The sequence below is a fragment of the Phyllostomus hastatus genome, unplaced genomic scaffold (assembly GCF_019186645.2).
Source record: "Phyllostomus hastatus isolate PE091 unplaced genomic scaffold, TTU_PhHast_1.1 phas_scaffold_317, whole genome shotgun sequence".
Classification (NCBI taxonomy): domain Eukaryota; kingdom Metazoa; phylum Chordata; class Mammalia; order Chiroptera; family Phyllostomidae; genus Phyllostomus; species Phyllostomus hastatus.
Window position 1 is genome coordinate 3256071 of NW_025334023.1, and position 17232 is coordinate 3273302.

At 37.4% G+C, this 17232-nt stretch overlaps 1 protein-coding gene across 1 annotated transcript in view; it reads left to right on the top strand.

Annotated features, from left to right (window-relative positions):
• Window positions 1-17232, top strand: part of POLD3 (DNA polymerase delta 3, accessory subunit) — a 47926-nt gene that overhangs the window by 14319 nt on the left and 16375 nt on the right. The window contains exons 4-8 of the mRNA XM_045818352.1: window positions 4987-5026; window positions 6261-6393; window positions 10225-10489; window positions 11091-11163; window positions 16200-16362. Of these exons, the coding sequence (XP_045674308.1) occupies window positions 4987-5026; window positions 6261-6393; window positions 10225-10489; window positions 11091-11163; window positions 16200-16362 (674 nt within the window). The remainder of the gene's footprint in view (window positions 1-4986; window positions 5027-6260; window positions 6394-10224; window positions 10490-11090; window positions 11164-16199; window positions 16363-17232) is intronic.

Below are 17232 nucleotides of genomic sequence, written 5' to 3' on the forward strand. Positions count from 1 at the left end.
AGTGTAAGTTGGTGGTCTAGTTTCATTTTTTTTTGCAAGTACTAGTCCAGTTCTCTCAACACCTGTTATTGAAGAGACTGTCTTTACTCCATTGTATGCTCTTCTTCCTTTGTCAAATATTAAATGACCATAAAGATGTGGATTTATTTTTGGGCTGTCTATTCTGTTCCATTGTTGTATGTGTCTCTTCCTATGCCAGTACCAGACTGTTCTGATTACAGTGGGCTTGTAGTATAGTTTGATGTCAGGTATTGTGATCCCTCCTACTTTGTTCTTCTTTCTCAAGATTTCTGAGGCTATTCTAGTCTTTTTTTACTCCATATATATTTTTTGAATATTTGTTCTAGATCTTTGAAATATGCCATTGATATTTTAATAGGAATTGCATTGAATCTGTAGATTGCTTTGGGTAGTATGGACATTTTAACGATGTTAATTCTTTCAGTCCATCAACACAGTGTACTCTTCTGCTTACTTGTATATTCCTCAGTTTCTTTCTTCAGTGTCCTTAGTTTTCCGAATATAGGCCTTTTATCTCCTTGTTTAAATTTAGTCCTAGGTACCTCATTTTTTTGGTTGTTGTTGCAATAGTAAATGGGATTGTTTTCTTAGTTTCTCTTTCAGATAATTCATTATTGGCATATAGAAATGCCTTTGACTTCTGAGTATTGATTTTGTGGCCTGCTACTTTGCCAAATTCATTTATTAGGTAAATGAATTCATTTATTCTATTAGTAGTTTTTTGGTGCAGTCTATAGGGTTTTCTATGTACAATATCATGTCACTTGCAAATGACAATTTTATTTCTTTCCAATTTGATGCCTTTTATTTCTTCTTGCCTGATCACTGTGGCTAGGACTGCCAGTACTATGTTGAATAAGAGTGGTGAAAGTGGACACCCTTGTCTTCTTCCTGATCTTAGGGGGAATGCTTTTAGTTTTTGCCCATTGAGTATGATGTTGGCTGTAGGTTTCTCATACATGGCCTTTGTTATGTTGAGGAATTCTCCCTCTATTCCCACTTTGCTGAGAGTTTTTATCATAAATGGGTGCTGTACCTTATCAAATGCTTTTTCTGCCTCTATTGATGATCATATGATATTTTTCATTTTGTTTATGTGATGTATTACATAAGTGATTTGCAAATATTGTACCAACCTTGCATCCCAGGGATGACTCCCACTTGATTATGGTGTGTGATCTTTTTTTAATGTATTGCTGGGTCCTAGTTGCAAGTATTTTGTTGAGGATTTTAGCATCATTATTCATCAGAGATATTGACTTAAAGTTTTCTTTCTTTGATGTGTCTTTATCTGGTTTTGGAATACTGGCCTAGTAAAAAAGAGTTTGGAAGCTTTCCCTCTTGAATTTTTTGGAATATTTTGAGAAGGATAAGTGTTAGTTTTTCTTTAAATGTTTGGTAAAATTTGCCTGTGAAGCCTTCTGGTCCAGGACTTTTGTTTGCTGGGAGTTTTTTGTTTACTGCTTCAATTTCATTAGTTGTTGTTGGTTTATTCAGGTGTTCTGCTTCTCCCTGAGTCAGTCTTGGGAGATTGTATGATTCTAGAAATTTATCCACTTCACTCAGTTGTCTAATTTCTTGGCATATATTTGTTCATAGTACTTTCTTACAATCCGTTGTATTTCTTTGGTATCCATTGTTATTTTTCCTCTTTAATTTTAGATTTTATTAATTTGGGTTCTCAGGTTTTTTTTGATGAGTCTGGGTAAAGCTTCATGAATTTTGTTTTATCTTTTCAAAGAACCAGCTTCTGGATTCATTGATCTTTTAGATTTTTTAGTCTCTGTGTCATTTATTTCCACTCTGATCTTGATTATTTCCTTCTACTCTCTTGCTGTTGTTTTTCTAGTTCTCTGGAGTATAGGGTTAGGTTGTTTGAGATTTTTCTGTCTTCTTTAGGTAAGCTCGTAACGCTATGAACTTCCCTCTCAGGACTGCTTTCGCTCTGTCCTGTAGGTTTTGTGTTGTGTGTTCATCTGCATTTGTTTTCAGGTCCATTTTACTTCTTCCTTGTTCTCATTGATGACCCATTCAATATTTAATAACCTGCTATTTAGTCTCCATGTATCTGAATGATTTTGAGTTTTTTACTGAGGTTGATTTATAGTGTCATGTCCTTGTGATCTGAGAAAATGCTTGATATGATTTCAATTTTCTTGATTTTGTTAAGAATTCTTTAGTGTCCTATCTTGTGGTCTATCTTTGAGAATGATCTGTGTGTTCTGCTGCTTTAAAGAATGATTTGAGAATTCCAAGGGGACATTTGGCTGATTCTTTTTGTTTTGTTAAGAGGTTGTCAGCCTGACCCATCCTTCATGAAGTTCCCCATTAGCTTTTTTTCATCTAATGGTTTTAGCTGAGATTGACTTTTATTTTATTATTGCCTAGATCATTAATTTGCAAGGAGTTAAAAAATGGTCATGTTCTACTTCTGTCATTCTTTCTGCATATTATTGGCTGAAATTGTTCTATAAGGAAGAACTGCCTCTCCTTAACTAGCCATATCTTTCCTTTTTCCTAAACTGCTGAAAAACTCAAGGGGCTTACCCTCAGCCAGGTTCTGGGCTTGTGGGTACTAAACTTTTAACAGGAACCCACTGAATTGCAGCTCTGCTCTGGTGTGCATTATTTTCGCATCTTCAAGCTGGCATTTCACTGAGTTGTTTATGCATTTTCAACATCCCCGGAGGCAGCATATAACCACACCAAACTCTCTGGGTTCTCTCAGCATATAAACTCTCTGGGTTGTCCAGATTTTCTCCTAAGGGTACCAATTATTATTTTTAGGGCTCTTATTACAAAGTCGCATAGGCTTGAGTGGTTAGTTCCTAATGCCCTTTTTCTTATAAGCTCTGTAATTTTTATTGTATAGCTTTGCAGATGACATTTTTAAGAATGCCTGTTTTGTTTTTTTAAGAGAAAACACATTATGAAAACACACTAACATCTCTAGTTCAGACTTAAAATTACATTTTTTTAAAAAGTTATTTGATTTTATATTGCTCTTTTCTCTTACGATATGAATTTTGGTGGTTCCTACATTAACATAAATATGTATTTGCTTTAGCCAAATATGTGAGATTTAGAAAAGCAAAATCACTATTTTTACTAATAATATCATTACTGAAAATAGTTTGACTCCTTTGCGTTGTTTTGGTCTGTAGGATGTATCCTGCTAGGGATGCACAGTCAACCTGTGTTTTAGAATCACTTGAAATAATTCCTCTCCATAGGTAAACCACCAACTAGTTAAATTCCATTCTTTTTCCCTCTTTGAACTTTTAGGTTCCCCCTTTCCTTTACAGGTAACTCTTTTTATTGATTTTGTGTTCTCCTTCCATTGTTTTTGTTATATATATTTTTTAATAGAAGCAAATATATATTCATATTATACCTCTTTCTTAGATAAAAGTTTTCATATATCACATCCTATCTGGACTTTGCTTTTTTTTACTGAGCATCACTCCATAGTAGTTATAGAAATAGTCTACATTCTCTTTTTTTATAGCCACGTGGTCCTACATTAATACATATACCTTAGTTTATTCAGCAGTTCTCTATTGGTAGTTACTTATTATTTATAATCTTTGGCTATTACAAATAGTGCTGCAGTGAATAGCTTAATGTATGTGTGTTCTGTATATTTTTGCCAGTGGGTTTTAAGGTTACATTCCTAGAATTAGGGTGTTTATATACTTCGTTGGTTATTGCCAGATACCTCTCCATTGTTCGTTTCCAGCAGCAATGTATGTGAGTGCATTTCTACACAGCCCTTGTCTTATGTTTCAGGGTTATTTGCGTTTCTTTTTTTTCTGTGAACTATCTGGTCATATGTCTTGCTCATTTTTTAAAAAGATTTTATTTATTTTTAGAGAGGGAAAGGGATGGAGAAAGAGAGGGAGAGAAACATCAGTGTGGTTGTTTCTTGTGCACCCCACCACAGGGGACCTGGCCTGCAACCCAGGCATGTGCCCTGACTGGGAATCGAACCAGTGGCCTTTTGGTTTGCAGGCCAGCGCTCAGTCCACTGAGCCACACCAGCCAGGGCTTGCTCATTTTTCTGAAGGATTGCTAGTTTTTGTTTTCTCTATTTTAGAAGCTGTCTATTAACTCTTTGTGATAACTTGCAGGTATTTTTTCCACTTTATCATTTGTCTTTGTACTTTGGTTAAAGTTTTATTATTTATTTATTTATTTGTCATCTAACAGTTGGCAGTTTTTATGGGTTTCTATTATTTCTTAATTTTGAATTACAGTTAGGAAACTTCCTCATTCTCAGATTTTGTCAGTTTTTTTTAATAATTCACCCATATTTTCTAATAGTGTTCATATGGTTTCATTCTTTACATTTAGATCTCAGTTCCATTAAGCATTTATTCTGTTTTATGGTGTGAGACATCCAATATTTATCAGATTCTATATGATTATACAGTAGTTCTCATTACATTACCTATTAAAAAGTCCTCTTTCCCTCATACTGATTTGAGATGCTGTGGGCCTTTTTATTTACTTATTTATTTTGAAAAGATTTTATTTATTTATTTTTAGAGTGAGGGGAAGAGAAAGAAAGAGGAGAGAAAAACATCAGTGTGTTGTGGTTGCTTCTCACACGCCCCCTACTGGGGACCTGGCCTGCAGCCCAGGCATGTGCCTTGACTGGGAATCGAACTGGCGACCCTTTGGTTTGCAGGCTGGCATTCAATCCACTGAGCCACACCAGCTGTGGCACTATGGGTCTTTTAAAAATTGTATTGATATCTATACTTTATCATTTTCTTTAACCTCATTGAGAAGTTTTCATGTAAGCAAGTTAAAAATGAATGTAACTATTAAACTATAACATATTTTCAGGGCTACTTAATGTTTCTAATTTTATATCCAAATACAATTCAATTATTGGCTAGGAAACTAGAGAATTGCAAGTTGCACTGTTTTGAACATTAATGAAGTGTTATTTCCTTACAGTGCCACAAGGTTGCAGTAGTGAGAGAAGATAAATTGGAAGGTAAGTATTTTAGCAATCTAGCAAGTTTTTCCTCTTATGGCATTAATGTAGTTACAGTAAAAAATCTGCTCCTAACATCTGCATAAAATATATTTAGCTGTTTAACTAAAGAGCTGTATATTCCTTTTATTGGTAGTTCCTGAAACATTAAAATATGATACTTCATCTGCCTAACTTCCCATTTTTAAGGTCAATAGCTGCTAACATTTATAAAGCACTTTTATCACAGGATTTCAGAACTCGTGACAGACATGCAGAAACTATTATGAATACCATATGGAGCACCTCAGCAACTGTAAAAAGACAGTAGTCTCTGACTGTTGTGTTGTGTTCCATAACAGTTTTTCTAGGAAGAAGATTAAAGGATGCTTTTCTAAAGTCAGAAAGACTTAATATTTCTAAATTAAATTTGTACACCTGTTTCAAGACTGTGCTACTGTTCTACTTTTTAAAAACTGAACTCAAAGGAACTGTGTAACAGTCAGGGTCCCTGTGATGTTGGACATGTGTCTCCAGACAAAACCTATACAGTTTTACTTTATCAAGTTGTTTTCTGGGGTCATTTTCTTACAGATTAACTTTGATGTATCCAGGGTGGTAGAGTCTACATTTTTTTCTTTCTGAATTCCCACATTGGTATGCAAAGCAAGATGCATTCATTCAGTTGATACCTAGTGAGTATTTACTCTGTGTGAAGCTCCGTGCTAGGCACTGGAGACGGAGACTTGGAATAAGCTAGGCACAGTCTGTTCCTTCATGGAAACTAAAGTCTGATCCTCTGATATTCTTATGTGTTTTTCCTCTGCGGGCTTATCTGGTTAGTAGTATTTTGTTACAGAGTTGCTTTCTCTAAAGTTGAATTACATAAGTGAGTCTTCTCAGATAAAAATTACTTATTCCTCAGTTATATACCAGAGTGTAAGAATCTTCCCTGACTGAAAAAAAATTATAGTCACCATCAATCATTCATTAATATTTACCGAGTGTCCACTGGATGAGTGATACCGTCACAGGTGCTGTACTTAGAGCTGACTCACCGCCACCTACCCTGTCATAATGTCCCCATTGGAGACAGAAGAGGTGATGTTATACTTATATGTGGCTATTTGGCCTTTTAGAGCTTTTGGACCACCACAGATTGCAAATGGTTTTCATGCAGAAGGGTTTCTTGTTCAAGTCCCCACATGGTATGAAGCTTGTGTATTAACAGACTGCTTTTCCTGTTGACTTGCAGCAGTGAAGTCCAAGCTGGCCGTGACTGCCAGCGTCCATGTGTACAGCGTCCAGAAAGCCATGCTGAAGGACAGTGGGCCTCTGTTCAACACCGACTATGACATCCTTAAAAGCAACTTGCAGAACTGCAGCAAGTGAGCTCCTTAATGTTCCTTGTGGGCTTCTTCACGGATTGATTTTGTAAGATGTTTACACAGTGGCTGCCTCTTAAGACTGAGTGCCAAGTCTAGTAAAACCCCATTTATCTTGCAGTAAGACACATGCCTGGTTTTATTAGTACATCATAAGGTGAAAAATAGCAGCCACAACCCATATTGAAAACCCCAGTGGACTCCCCATAAATCTATTTCTCATGTATTTATCCTGTCCCTGCCACGAGAAATGTTTGTCGTGCCCCCTCGTTACTCTCTCACCCCAGTCTCTGCTTGTCTAAATTCTGCCCATCCTTTAAAAACCAGTTCAGATGCCGTCCTTCAAAAGACTACTTCTAATTTGATATCCTTCTGCCTTCCATCTGAAAGCAATTGGCTTTCTGTAGCAAGAATTAGGTATTGTTTGTCTTCGGTATCCTTCCCAGCACAGGGAAGTGATGAACTAGAATGCGTGTGGTTTTTCGTATTGATGGCCATGGACTTGAGTTGTGGTTTTGCTGCTTAATACCCCATGGATTTGGACAAATTACTCACACTCTTTGAGATTTGGTTTCTTCATCTTTAAATTAGATATAATAATGCCTACTTTTTGAGGTTGTATTGAGGGTTCAGGTCAGTTCCCCGGATACATGTTGAGTGCCTACTACTTGAACAGATACTAAGCAAGGTAACTTGAATTAATTCAATAAAGATCTCATGTGTACCTACAACCTGCCACACTCTAGAGTGAATATGGCCCAGTATCTGCTTAATACTCTGATTATGTGGGATGAAGATAGAGATTTTGGAATCAGAGAAAACAGGTAATTAATTGGGTAGACATAATCATACAGAGGGAATGCCTGGAATAAAAGAAGGACGTATGCAGCCCTGGTTGGTGTGGGGCGCCGGCCTGTGAACCAAACGGTTGCTAGTTCAATTCCCAGTCAGGGCACATACTTGGGTTGTGTTCCAGGTCCCCAATAGGGGTGTGTGTGAGAGGTAACTACACATTGTTTCTCTCCCTCTCTTTCTCCCTCTATTCCCCTCTCTCTAAAAATAAATAAATAAAATCTTAAAAAAAAACAAACAGAAAGTAAAATTCTGGGCCATAATTACTGTCTGTGTATCCTTGGGCAAATTAACCTCTCTGTGCTTCAGTTTCCTCATCAGTAGAATGAAGTTGACAACAGTAACAATTTCACAGGGCTATAGAGCATTAAATGAATTAATGTATATAAAGTGCTTAGAACCGTGCTTGGCACATAGTAAGCACTATTTAAGTTATAACCATTTTAAAAGGATGGGCAGAAGAATAGGGGCCCAAGAGGGAGCAGCCAGAGGTAAGAGGAAAATCGTGAGTGTGTGGAGTTCTAAAAGCTAAGGAAAGTTTCAAGAAGGAGGGACTGAGAAGCTAAGTACTGAAGTGTCCATTGGATTTAGTGATGGTCTTGGTGAAAGCATTTTCAATGGAGTGATCAGATTCTAGTTGGATAACTCTTTCCAGGAAATATGACTATAAATAGAAGAAAAAAGAGGGAGCTAGCTAAGGAGGATTGAGACTGAAGGCAAAATGCATACGTTTTGTAAGTCGAGAGTGCTTGAACTTGTATTGTTAGGAAAGAGCAATAAAGAGGAAATGGTTGGAAATACTGGGGAGATGAGATAACTAACAGGGCACATAGGTACGGAATTTCCAAACAGTGTCTGTAATTTCCATGAAAATAGGGATCATGTCTGTTTTGTTAACACTCTATACCCATAATGATCCCTGGCAGATGGTAAACATTCAGTAAATAATTGAATGAACTAAAGTTAAACATTATGTTCTTTTTTCTTTAGCTTAAAACCTTGAGTGTAATAAACATACAGATATTTGTTAAATGAATATTATATAGCTAAAGAGTAATAATTTATAGGTCTGGTTTCTTACAGAAAGATTATAGGAAACAATACTGATACATTTATGTAAATTATGTCATTATATTTCAAAAATAGTCTATTAAAATCTAGTCATGATATGTTGAGCTCTAAACATTTTTTCTTCTGTTGTATCTAGCAAGTAAGCAAATAAGAATAAAAGTGACACAAAGGTTCAAAATAAAAGTTACACAGGGACCTCTCAAATAAATTTGGCGAGTAGAAATGTGGTAATAGGACACACTTTCATGAAACTTTACTTAAATACTTAAAGTAGCTGCAGTAAAAATGTGAAGAATTTCTCTCCAGTAAAGAAGTTTGTATTTGGTCCTGAGAATTATGGGCCAACGGAGATCTGACTCATTGTTTCATGTGTTTTTAAGAAGTGCTGTGACAGGAAGAAAGTTGAAATTTTAGGATTGAGCAGATTCTTCTCTCTTCGGACACGTTCCCAGCCTAGCGTGGTCTCTTCCTCGCTGCCAATTCCTGGTCCTGACCCTAAGGTGTGGAATGTAGACCAAGTGGGGAAAGAGCTGTCGTGGGGCCAGCCTCAGATGTTGACAATGAAACAAAACATTGCTCTCTCCCTGTACGTGGAAGGGCCGCAAGACCGGAGAGGTAGAGTGGTGGGTGCAAGGAAACGATTTCCGTCTGTTCCTAATTCTGACGCGCAAAGAATTTGTGTTAATGTAGGGTTTTCTAGTGTGGACCACAATAAATCAGTGGAAAGTTTTTGGGAGCTGTAAATTCTAGCTTTGGGGCTGTTCAGTCTGAGGTAACTTTTGAAATTAAATGATTTATCAGGGATTTTTTCCCTCAGGCCATTTATTCTAGCAGCCAATTTTGAAGTTGTGCCTAGGTGATCATTAAGGTAATTGCTTTCACTGCAGAGTTTCTTAATCTCCATCGTCTCCCACCTCAAGTGGAGGGGATACATTGAGGATGGGAGAGCCAGAAGCCTTTCGCAGTGGTTTAAACAATCATTCTTTTAATACATATCTCCTGATGCCCTTATATGCCAGGTCTTATATTGGGTATCTAAAATATGTAGAGTTCCTTCAAGGAGCTCTTACCTACCCCCAATGAGCAAAAGACTGGGAGGAAGGAAATGTTCTTTGTCAGGAAAAGTTGGGAACTTTGCTTTAAATAGAGTCGTTTGAGAAAGCTAGATCGGGTGTCTGTTCATAGTGTAGAAGATTCTTCTGTGGATTTGTGTGGAACTGGTGTATCTACAATGAATGTTCCCTTTAACACCCATGCATACAGTTCCAAATTCCTTCACATGGCTTTGGCTGTACTTTCTGGTGCTGCTCGTTGGTATCATTAGAAGTCAGGAACAAACGACTGTTGAGGACCACAGATGGTAGGGGCTGGGGGCTGTGTTCCCAGCTTCTTCCAAGTGTTAAACCGTGATCCACTCTGGCCAGGAGAGTTGCCAGGAAATTTGTTAATATTTAAAGCTCTTAATTTTGATTCAGTCAATATTTATTGCCTATCTAGCCCTATAAGATGAAGGCCTTTAAAAACAGGAGGATAACCATTTGGTTTCCCAAGTATGGTGAAATGACTAATCTTTATTATTGTTTGGTGTCTTCTTCCTGTTTAGAATTAAGATGCTTTTTTCAAAACAAGAATATTCAGTATGGTATGGTAGAGTCCATATCCTAGTTTTGATTTTCAGTCCTACTTCTGTTACTAACCATTGATAGATATATAACCTAGGACAAGTCCCTGACTTCTCTCAAATACTTGTTTATCTGAATGAGAATTTTGCACAAAATAATTTCTGAAATGTGTTCTAGTTCTACAATTTTCTTCTTTTATAGTATTAGACTTAGAAAGTATTATATTGGAGAAGCAAGAGTTTGAAAATAAGGTTCGATATTGACATCAGTGTAACATTTCTGTCCTTAGGTTTAGTGCCATACAGTGTGCCGCTGCGGTCCCTAGAGCTTCTGCCGAAACCTCATCTTCTGAAAAGTTGGAGCAGTCGAATCTTCAGGTGTCAAGTGAGGCACAAGCCAGTAATGAGTTGACCACCAATGGATATGGCCCACCTAGCTCCAAACAGATTTCCCACCAACCTAAAGGAATTATGGGAATGTTTGCCTCTAAAGCTGCTTCTAAAACCCAAGAGACCAACAAAGAAACCAAAACAGAAGTTAAAGAGGTGACAAATGTAAGTCTTCTTTAAAGATGTGCCTTTCAGCTCAGAATGGGTGACTAGATAGGCACTAATAGTTCTAGTGGTAGTAGTTTAAGTACATAAAGTTCTGATATTTAGTTCTAATTTTTATACTATAGCTGGATGCTTTAATTCTTGATACTCGCATCTGAAATAGTCCTTTTTCTTTTGATAGTGCTTCTCACCAAGCCTTGAGCTATTAAGTGGTGGAACCATCATTCAAATTTACTTTTGATGATTATAAATGTAATGTTTTGGATGTTTTTCCCCATCGTGTATCGTACTGCCTCTAATCTATTTTAATTTTGTAAAACTAAGTAGCTTTTAAATATACTCAAGAAAAGTTTAGACATATTCATGGATAATAATTTTATAAGAACTGTGAGAATCTAAGCTTTGGAGATTAACATCTGATACCGGTGGGTTTGGATTTGTTCTTACACCTAACGCACACACGTTTTGGCGTGATTACATAGAGACCGAGCCGGTATGACAGTGTGCTCTGCTGTTAAAGAGATGTTTTTTGAAATTGCTACTTGAAGAGCAGCCTAAACACTAAGAAAAAACTTGTGTGTTTTCTTTTTTATGCTTTTAGGCATCTTTAGCAGGTAACAAAGTACCAGCGAAAGGGAATGTGATGAACAATTTTTTTGGAAAAGCTGCTATGAGTAAGCATGTTTTCACCTTCTTTTGACTATTAATGCATAAATGTTATTATAATAACTTATTACATATATGAAGTGAAAGTCACTTCCTCTCATTTTAACAATCTAGGACACTACTATGTAGCACTCCTTAATCCCATCATAAATTATCAATATATTGGTGAAAGGACCCAATCAGAACAGTGGATTTATGGGTGAGCTGGGTTCAGCTTAGATCCCTTGGAGTGTAGTTTACTATTCCTATTTTTACCTCCTGCCTTGAAAAGAGAATTGAATATTTGTTTCATTGAGCTCTTGAAAATGGGGATTAGAACAAAAGGGAGGCTGCCTGGTTCAGCAGCACAGTGTTGAAGTTAATATCTTGGATGCTGAGGTCAGTTTGCCTGCTGTGGTCATTATTATTCTTGTCTTCCAAGGGGCTGCAAGGAACAAAGCTTTGCCTTCCTTCCTTCCTTCCTTCCTTCCTTCCTTCCTTCCTTCCTTCCTTCCTTCCTTCCTTCCTTTTTAATATTTTATTTCTTTATTTCTTAGAGAAAGGAGAAGGGAGGAGAAAGAGAGGGAGAGAAACATCAATGTGTGGTTGCCCCTTGCACGCCTCCCACCGGGGACCTGGCCCACAACCCAGGCATGTGTCCTGAGTGGGAATGGAACCGGCGACCCTCTGGTTTGCAGGCCAGCAATCAATCCACTGAGCCACACCAGCCAGGGCCTTTCTTTAGTTATTTTTACAGGTTACTCATAGTAACGAACTAGACATCAGTGTGAATTAGAAGTGCCCAGATAACACTGGCCATCTAAAAAATATCTCATTTATTTAAAAAAAGAAATTTAGATAAGAATTCTCTTGTATGCAAGGAACCAATAGTCACATATTTTCATACTTCTCATATCGAGTAAACATTCATTCCTTGAGGGTATGTGGCAGAATCCCAGAGAGAATGTAGGAGCTGCAGGATAATTATAGCACACTTTCTTGGAGCATCGGTTTTATAAAGATTTTGTGGGGAGGCATTTTATTATGTGCCTTTGCAAGCAAAATTAGAATTCTGCTTTTCTGTGATGGTCAAATTGGTGGTTGGAGGAGGGATTAGAGCGATAGATTTTATTTGCCGTAAAAGCTATCAGAACATTTTTGTGTTCTGAAAGTATATGGAAAATTTGATGCTTTCAGGTTATTGGGAAGCATGATTGTATTTTTGCAAGTACAGTAAACAAGGAGGGATCCCTGCTTCTGTGAAAATAGACCATGCTAATATCTCTGGCCTGTGTGGCTGGTACTGCTCCATTATACCCAGTCAGATTGTATGGTTACTGGGCAACTTCAAAGAGGTTCACATGTATATTTGTTGTTGTTGTTTTTTAAATGCATTTGTAACCTTAAAATCCTGTGAAATTTTGAATTATTATTTTTTTAAAAGATTTTATTTATTTTTACAGAGCCGGGAAGGGAGAGAGAAAGAGAGGGAAAGAAACATCAATGTGTAGTTGCCTCTGGTGCACCCCCTACTGGGAACCTGGCCAGAAACCCAGGCATGTGCTCTGATTGGGAATTGAATTGGTGACCCTTTGGTTCGCAGACCAGTACTCAGTCCACTGAGCCACGCCAGCCAGGGCTGAATTATTATTTTTAAAGTATGTAAGCTATGAATATTTGCTAATTAGAGAAAAAATAAAACCAGCAAATGGCAAATGATGGTGCTGCTTCAGGAAGGCCTGAACATGGATGGTAGAATCAAATTTTACAGAAGTGTACACACATTTATTCATATGTTATTTAGCAAATATTTGTTGAGCACCTACTCTGTGCTAGGCACTATTATGCGTTGGTGCTAATGGAGAAAATGTACGTAAACAGGGTTCCTGCTCTCATGTCCCTTATATTCTACTGGCAGAGAAACAAATACAAAAACAATGAAATAGTTAATGATTGTAATGTTAGGCAGATAATAAAGGGTGTTATGATAGAATGTAACAGACGGAGAAAGAAAACCTGGGTAAAATAAAAGAATTAAATATTTACCTAATAAAAAGAATGGCTCACAAAGTTGATTATTTAACATGTTGTTTCAAGGATAAATGTTTAGACTTGAATTATGAATATCTTTATTATATTTAACACAAGACAAGATCATTGCAATGAAAATGAAACTTGAGAGTTAGATGAAGAGAGGTGATGTGGACACTGGAACCATTTACGGCCTAATGCTGGACAATAACAAGCGTTGGCAAGGATGTGGAGAAGTTGAACCCTCGTACATTGCTGTGGGGAATGTAAAATGAGATGCTGACTTTAAAAAAAGTGTGGCAATACTACAAAAAGTTAAATCTAGAGGCACCCATTCCCAGGTATCTACTCAAGAAATTGAAACATGTATGCAAATGTGCATAGCAGCATTATTTAGAATAGCTAAAAAGTGGAAACAAGCCAAAGGTCCATCATCTGATGAATGGAATAAACAAAGGTGGTGTATCCACACAATGGAATGTTATTTAGTCCAAAAAGAACAAAGTACTGCTACATGCTACAACATGGATGAACCTTGAAACATCATGAGAAATAGAAGCCAAAAACAAAAGGCCATATATTGTTTGATTCTATTTATAAAAAATGTCTCTAATAGGCAAATCTGTAGAGACAGAAAGTAGATTATTGCTTATCAAGGGCTGGGAGTGATGAAAATGTCCTACAATTACATATTGGTATTGGTTACACAAATAAAAACCACTGAATTGAACACTTTACCAGGGTAAATTTTATGATGTGTGAATTATATCTCAATAACAAAAAATTTAGTGCTTTTTATGTTAAAAAATTGCAGCATTTAGTGACAGTTAAAGTCATCATGTTTCTTCGCTTGAGGGGTTTCATATTTTCTTGAGTATAAAAATGAGAAAGTTTTAATTAGTCAGATAATACGAGTATTGTAACTTGATCATTTGGGTAACGAGAAAACGTGATGAAATTTTCCTTAATGGTTGCTTGAAGTTGTTGCAATAAACTACTTCTTACCAGTTAATTGGCCAATTGTAGTTTAATATATGTATAAATTGGAGTTCCCAAAATACTGTGAAACCGAGACAGAATAAAACTCTGATTGCTGAATCTGTTTGAACACTGCTATTTTAATTTAGATCAGTTTTATGAAATTGATAGACTTGATATAATAGCATCTCTTTCCTTAACCCATGAGACAGGTAGGAAATATTTGGAGGTTTTTTCCTCTTAATGATGTAATTTTGAAACAGATGCTAACAAAATGGTTAAGTTATGTAATAGAATGCAGAATTTGCATAAACTTTAAAGATACACCTGCAGCCCTGGCTGGTGTGGCTCACTGGTTTGAGTGCCAGCCTGTGAACCAAAGGGTTGCTGGTTTGATTCCTAGTCAGGGCACATGCCTGGGTTGTGGGCCAGGCCCCCAATTGGGGGCACATGAGAGGTAACCACACATTGATGTTTCTCTCTCTCTCTTTCTCCCTCCCTTCCCATTTGTCTAAAAATAAATCAATTAATTAAAAAAAAAAAGATAGCCCTGGCTGGCGTAGCTCAGTGGATGGAGCTCGGGCTGGGAACCAAAGTGTCCCAGGTTCGATTCCTAGCCAGGGTACATGCCTGGGTTGCAGGCCATAACCCCCAGCAACCGCACATTGATGTTTCTCTCTCTCTCTCTCTCTCTCTCTCTCTCTCTCTCCCTCCCTTCCCTCTCTGAAAATAAATAAATAAAATCTTTAAAAAAAAAAAAAAAGATATACCTGCACCTCAGAGAACTTTCTTTGGCTTACTCACTGACCCCTGGACTCCTTGGAGATACATGTTTATTCTCTTGTACAGTTTGGTGGGAAAGTTTGAAAAGTACTGATACTTGAGAACAGCAGTAGTGAAGTGTAGGAGAGCACATACCACTGTATGGCTGGCGGATTCATCCACCGAGACTTACCATTTAAGTTTTCGAAACATAAAGCATAAACAGATTGTATGTTATGCTTTTTTATCCATTATCTATTCTTTCAAATAATATGCTATATTTATAAACTGTTATACCAAGCTCTGTGTAACAGCCAAAAACTAAGATAGCAATCATTGTTTTCTGTATAGTAGATGGTTTAAGCTACTTTATGACATAAAACCAAAACTACTTATTGAAGAGCTTCGTGTTGTTTACAGCTTTCTAAGAGTATTGTGTGACTTCTTTGGGAAAAAAAAAACTGTCACTGAGTGTAGCATACAATTCCTATATATTTCTTCTGTCATTCCTCAGATAGCAAGACCCATTCTGCTTAAATGTTTCCATCCCTTGTGCTACACTGCAGTTACTGTGTTTCCAGTGTGGTGTAGGGAAAGGGGAAGGCCTTGGAGGAATTAAACCCATGTAGGTTCATATCCTGGCTCTTCTCCCACCAGTGTTACCTTGGGTAGGTCACTTAACCTCACATACTGATCTCTTTTAACCCTTACAGTAATCTTGTAAATATTACTCTGGTTATTATAGAGAAGACCAACTTTTAGATAAAAGAATGAATGAATTAGGATTTGAACCAAACTTTTCTGATTCCAAAGTAGTCTTTCAATTATATCATTAAGGTAGTAGATATTAAAGTAGCCAGACTTAAAAAGATAGAAAATAAGGTCTTAGTACAAACTTATGCTGTCACTATTTGTAAGCTGTGTACTCCTGGGAAACATCTTTTAATTATTCTTACTCTTAGTTTCTTCATCTAACAAGTAAGAATGGTATTACCACATAAAGTTGTATTTGTTTTTTTCCTAAGCCTTGCCTTTACTATCATTTTCCCTGGGGGCTGTGACATTATGGGGGGATTAGCAGGAGGCAGAAATGGAAACAGTTATAGCCCTAGCGGTGGTGGGAGGGGAGAAATGTTCTTTGACTCGACCATGAGCTCTGTTAGGCAGGGACTGTTTTTTTAATCCCGTAAGTCCCTGTTCCTAACATTACCTGGCACTTAATAGACTGTCAGAGTAATGATAGATGAATATTGCACGATGGGATTATACATCCTCTGTTATACTTTATTTGTAGATAAACTGAAAGTCAATTTGGATTCAGAGCCAGCACTGAAAGAAGAAAAAATTGTGGAACAACCTCCACTGTCTGTCACTGAACCAAAGCTGGCAGCCCCCACAGGCCTGAAGAAATCCAGCAAAAGAGCAGAGCCTGTTAAGATGCAGCAGGAGAAAAAAAGGTAGGAAAATTTTGTCACTTGTGGGGGAAGAGCGTTTCTGCCGGGCTCGGGCTCGGGAAGGTCTGTTTGGGCTTATTGACAGCGGGCAGTTTTCAGCTGAGCGCTAAGTCCTGCTCAGTGCCTCTAGGATGCAGCTACAGAACCAGAGTGAGGAGAGAAGCTCAGGTCTAATGAAGCAGAACTGGAGTCTGCATTTTACATCATTTAAAGCCCCAAGTCCATTTTTGGGGCCCTACTGATCTAAATTGATTGTCTTTTCTCCTTTGCTTCATTTTAAATTTGTGGACATGGCATCAGTGTGCCTGATTGTGTGTCTGTTTTTCCCTTCAAATTGCAAATGAAGGGTTGCTCTTTCCAGTCAAATTTAAGAGAAAAAGTTCTTTGTTTTCTTTTTATATCAATGAGTTTATTTTTCAAGTGGTAAAATGTAATTAGAAAAGAAAATAAAAAGCACACAAGCTGTTAAAAATGGATCCAGGAATTTGAGACACTACCTCATAGTTGGTAGGAGTGAGTTTGTTGAAAGAAATTCTAAAGGGCACTGTCAGCACTGATAGGCCCAGAAATACTGGACTTCTGTGGCGAGGCTGGGGATACTCTACCAGCAGCACATCAACAAAATGCTGACGTTTCGGAGGGTCAGGGCTCTGTCCAGCGGGGCTCACCTCCTAGGAACATGGGATGCGGATGGATTAAAGTGTCCAGACCGTGGGTACAGCACTCGGTGGTGGTGGTTATTGCCAGGAATGCATCCAGTATTTCAGCACTCAGTGTAATCTTAACTGTGTATTTTTAGTAGATGCCTTTTACCAGGTGGAGGAAGGTGTTGAATTTTGGCAGATACTTTTTCTGCATTTACTGAAATGATTA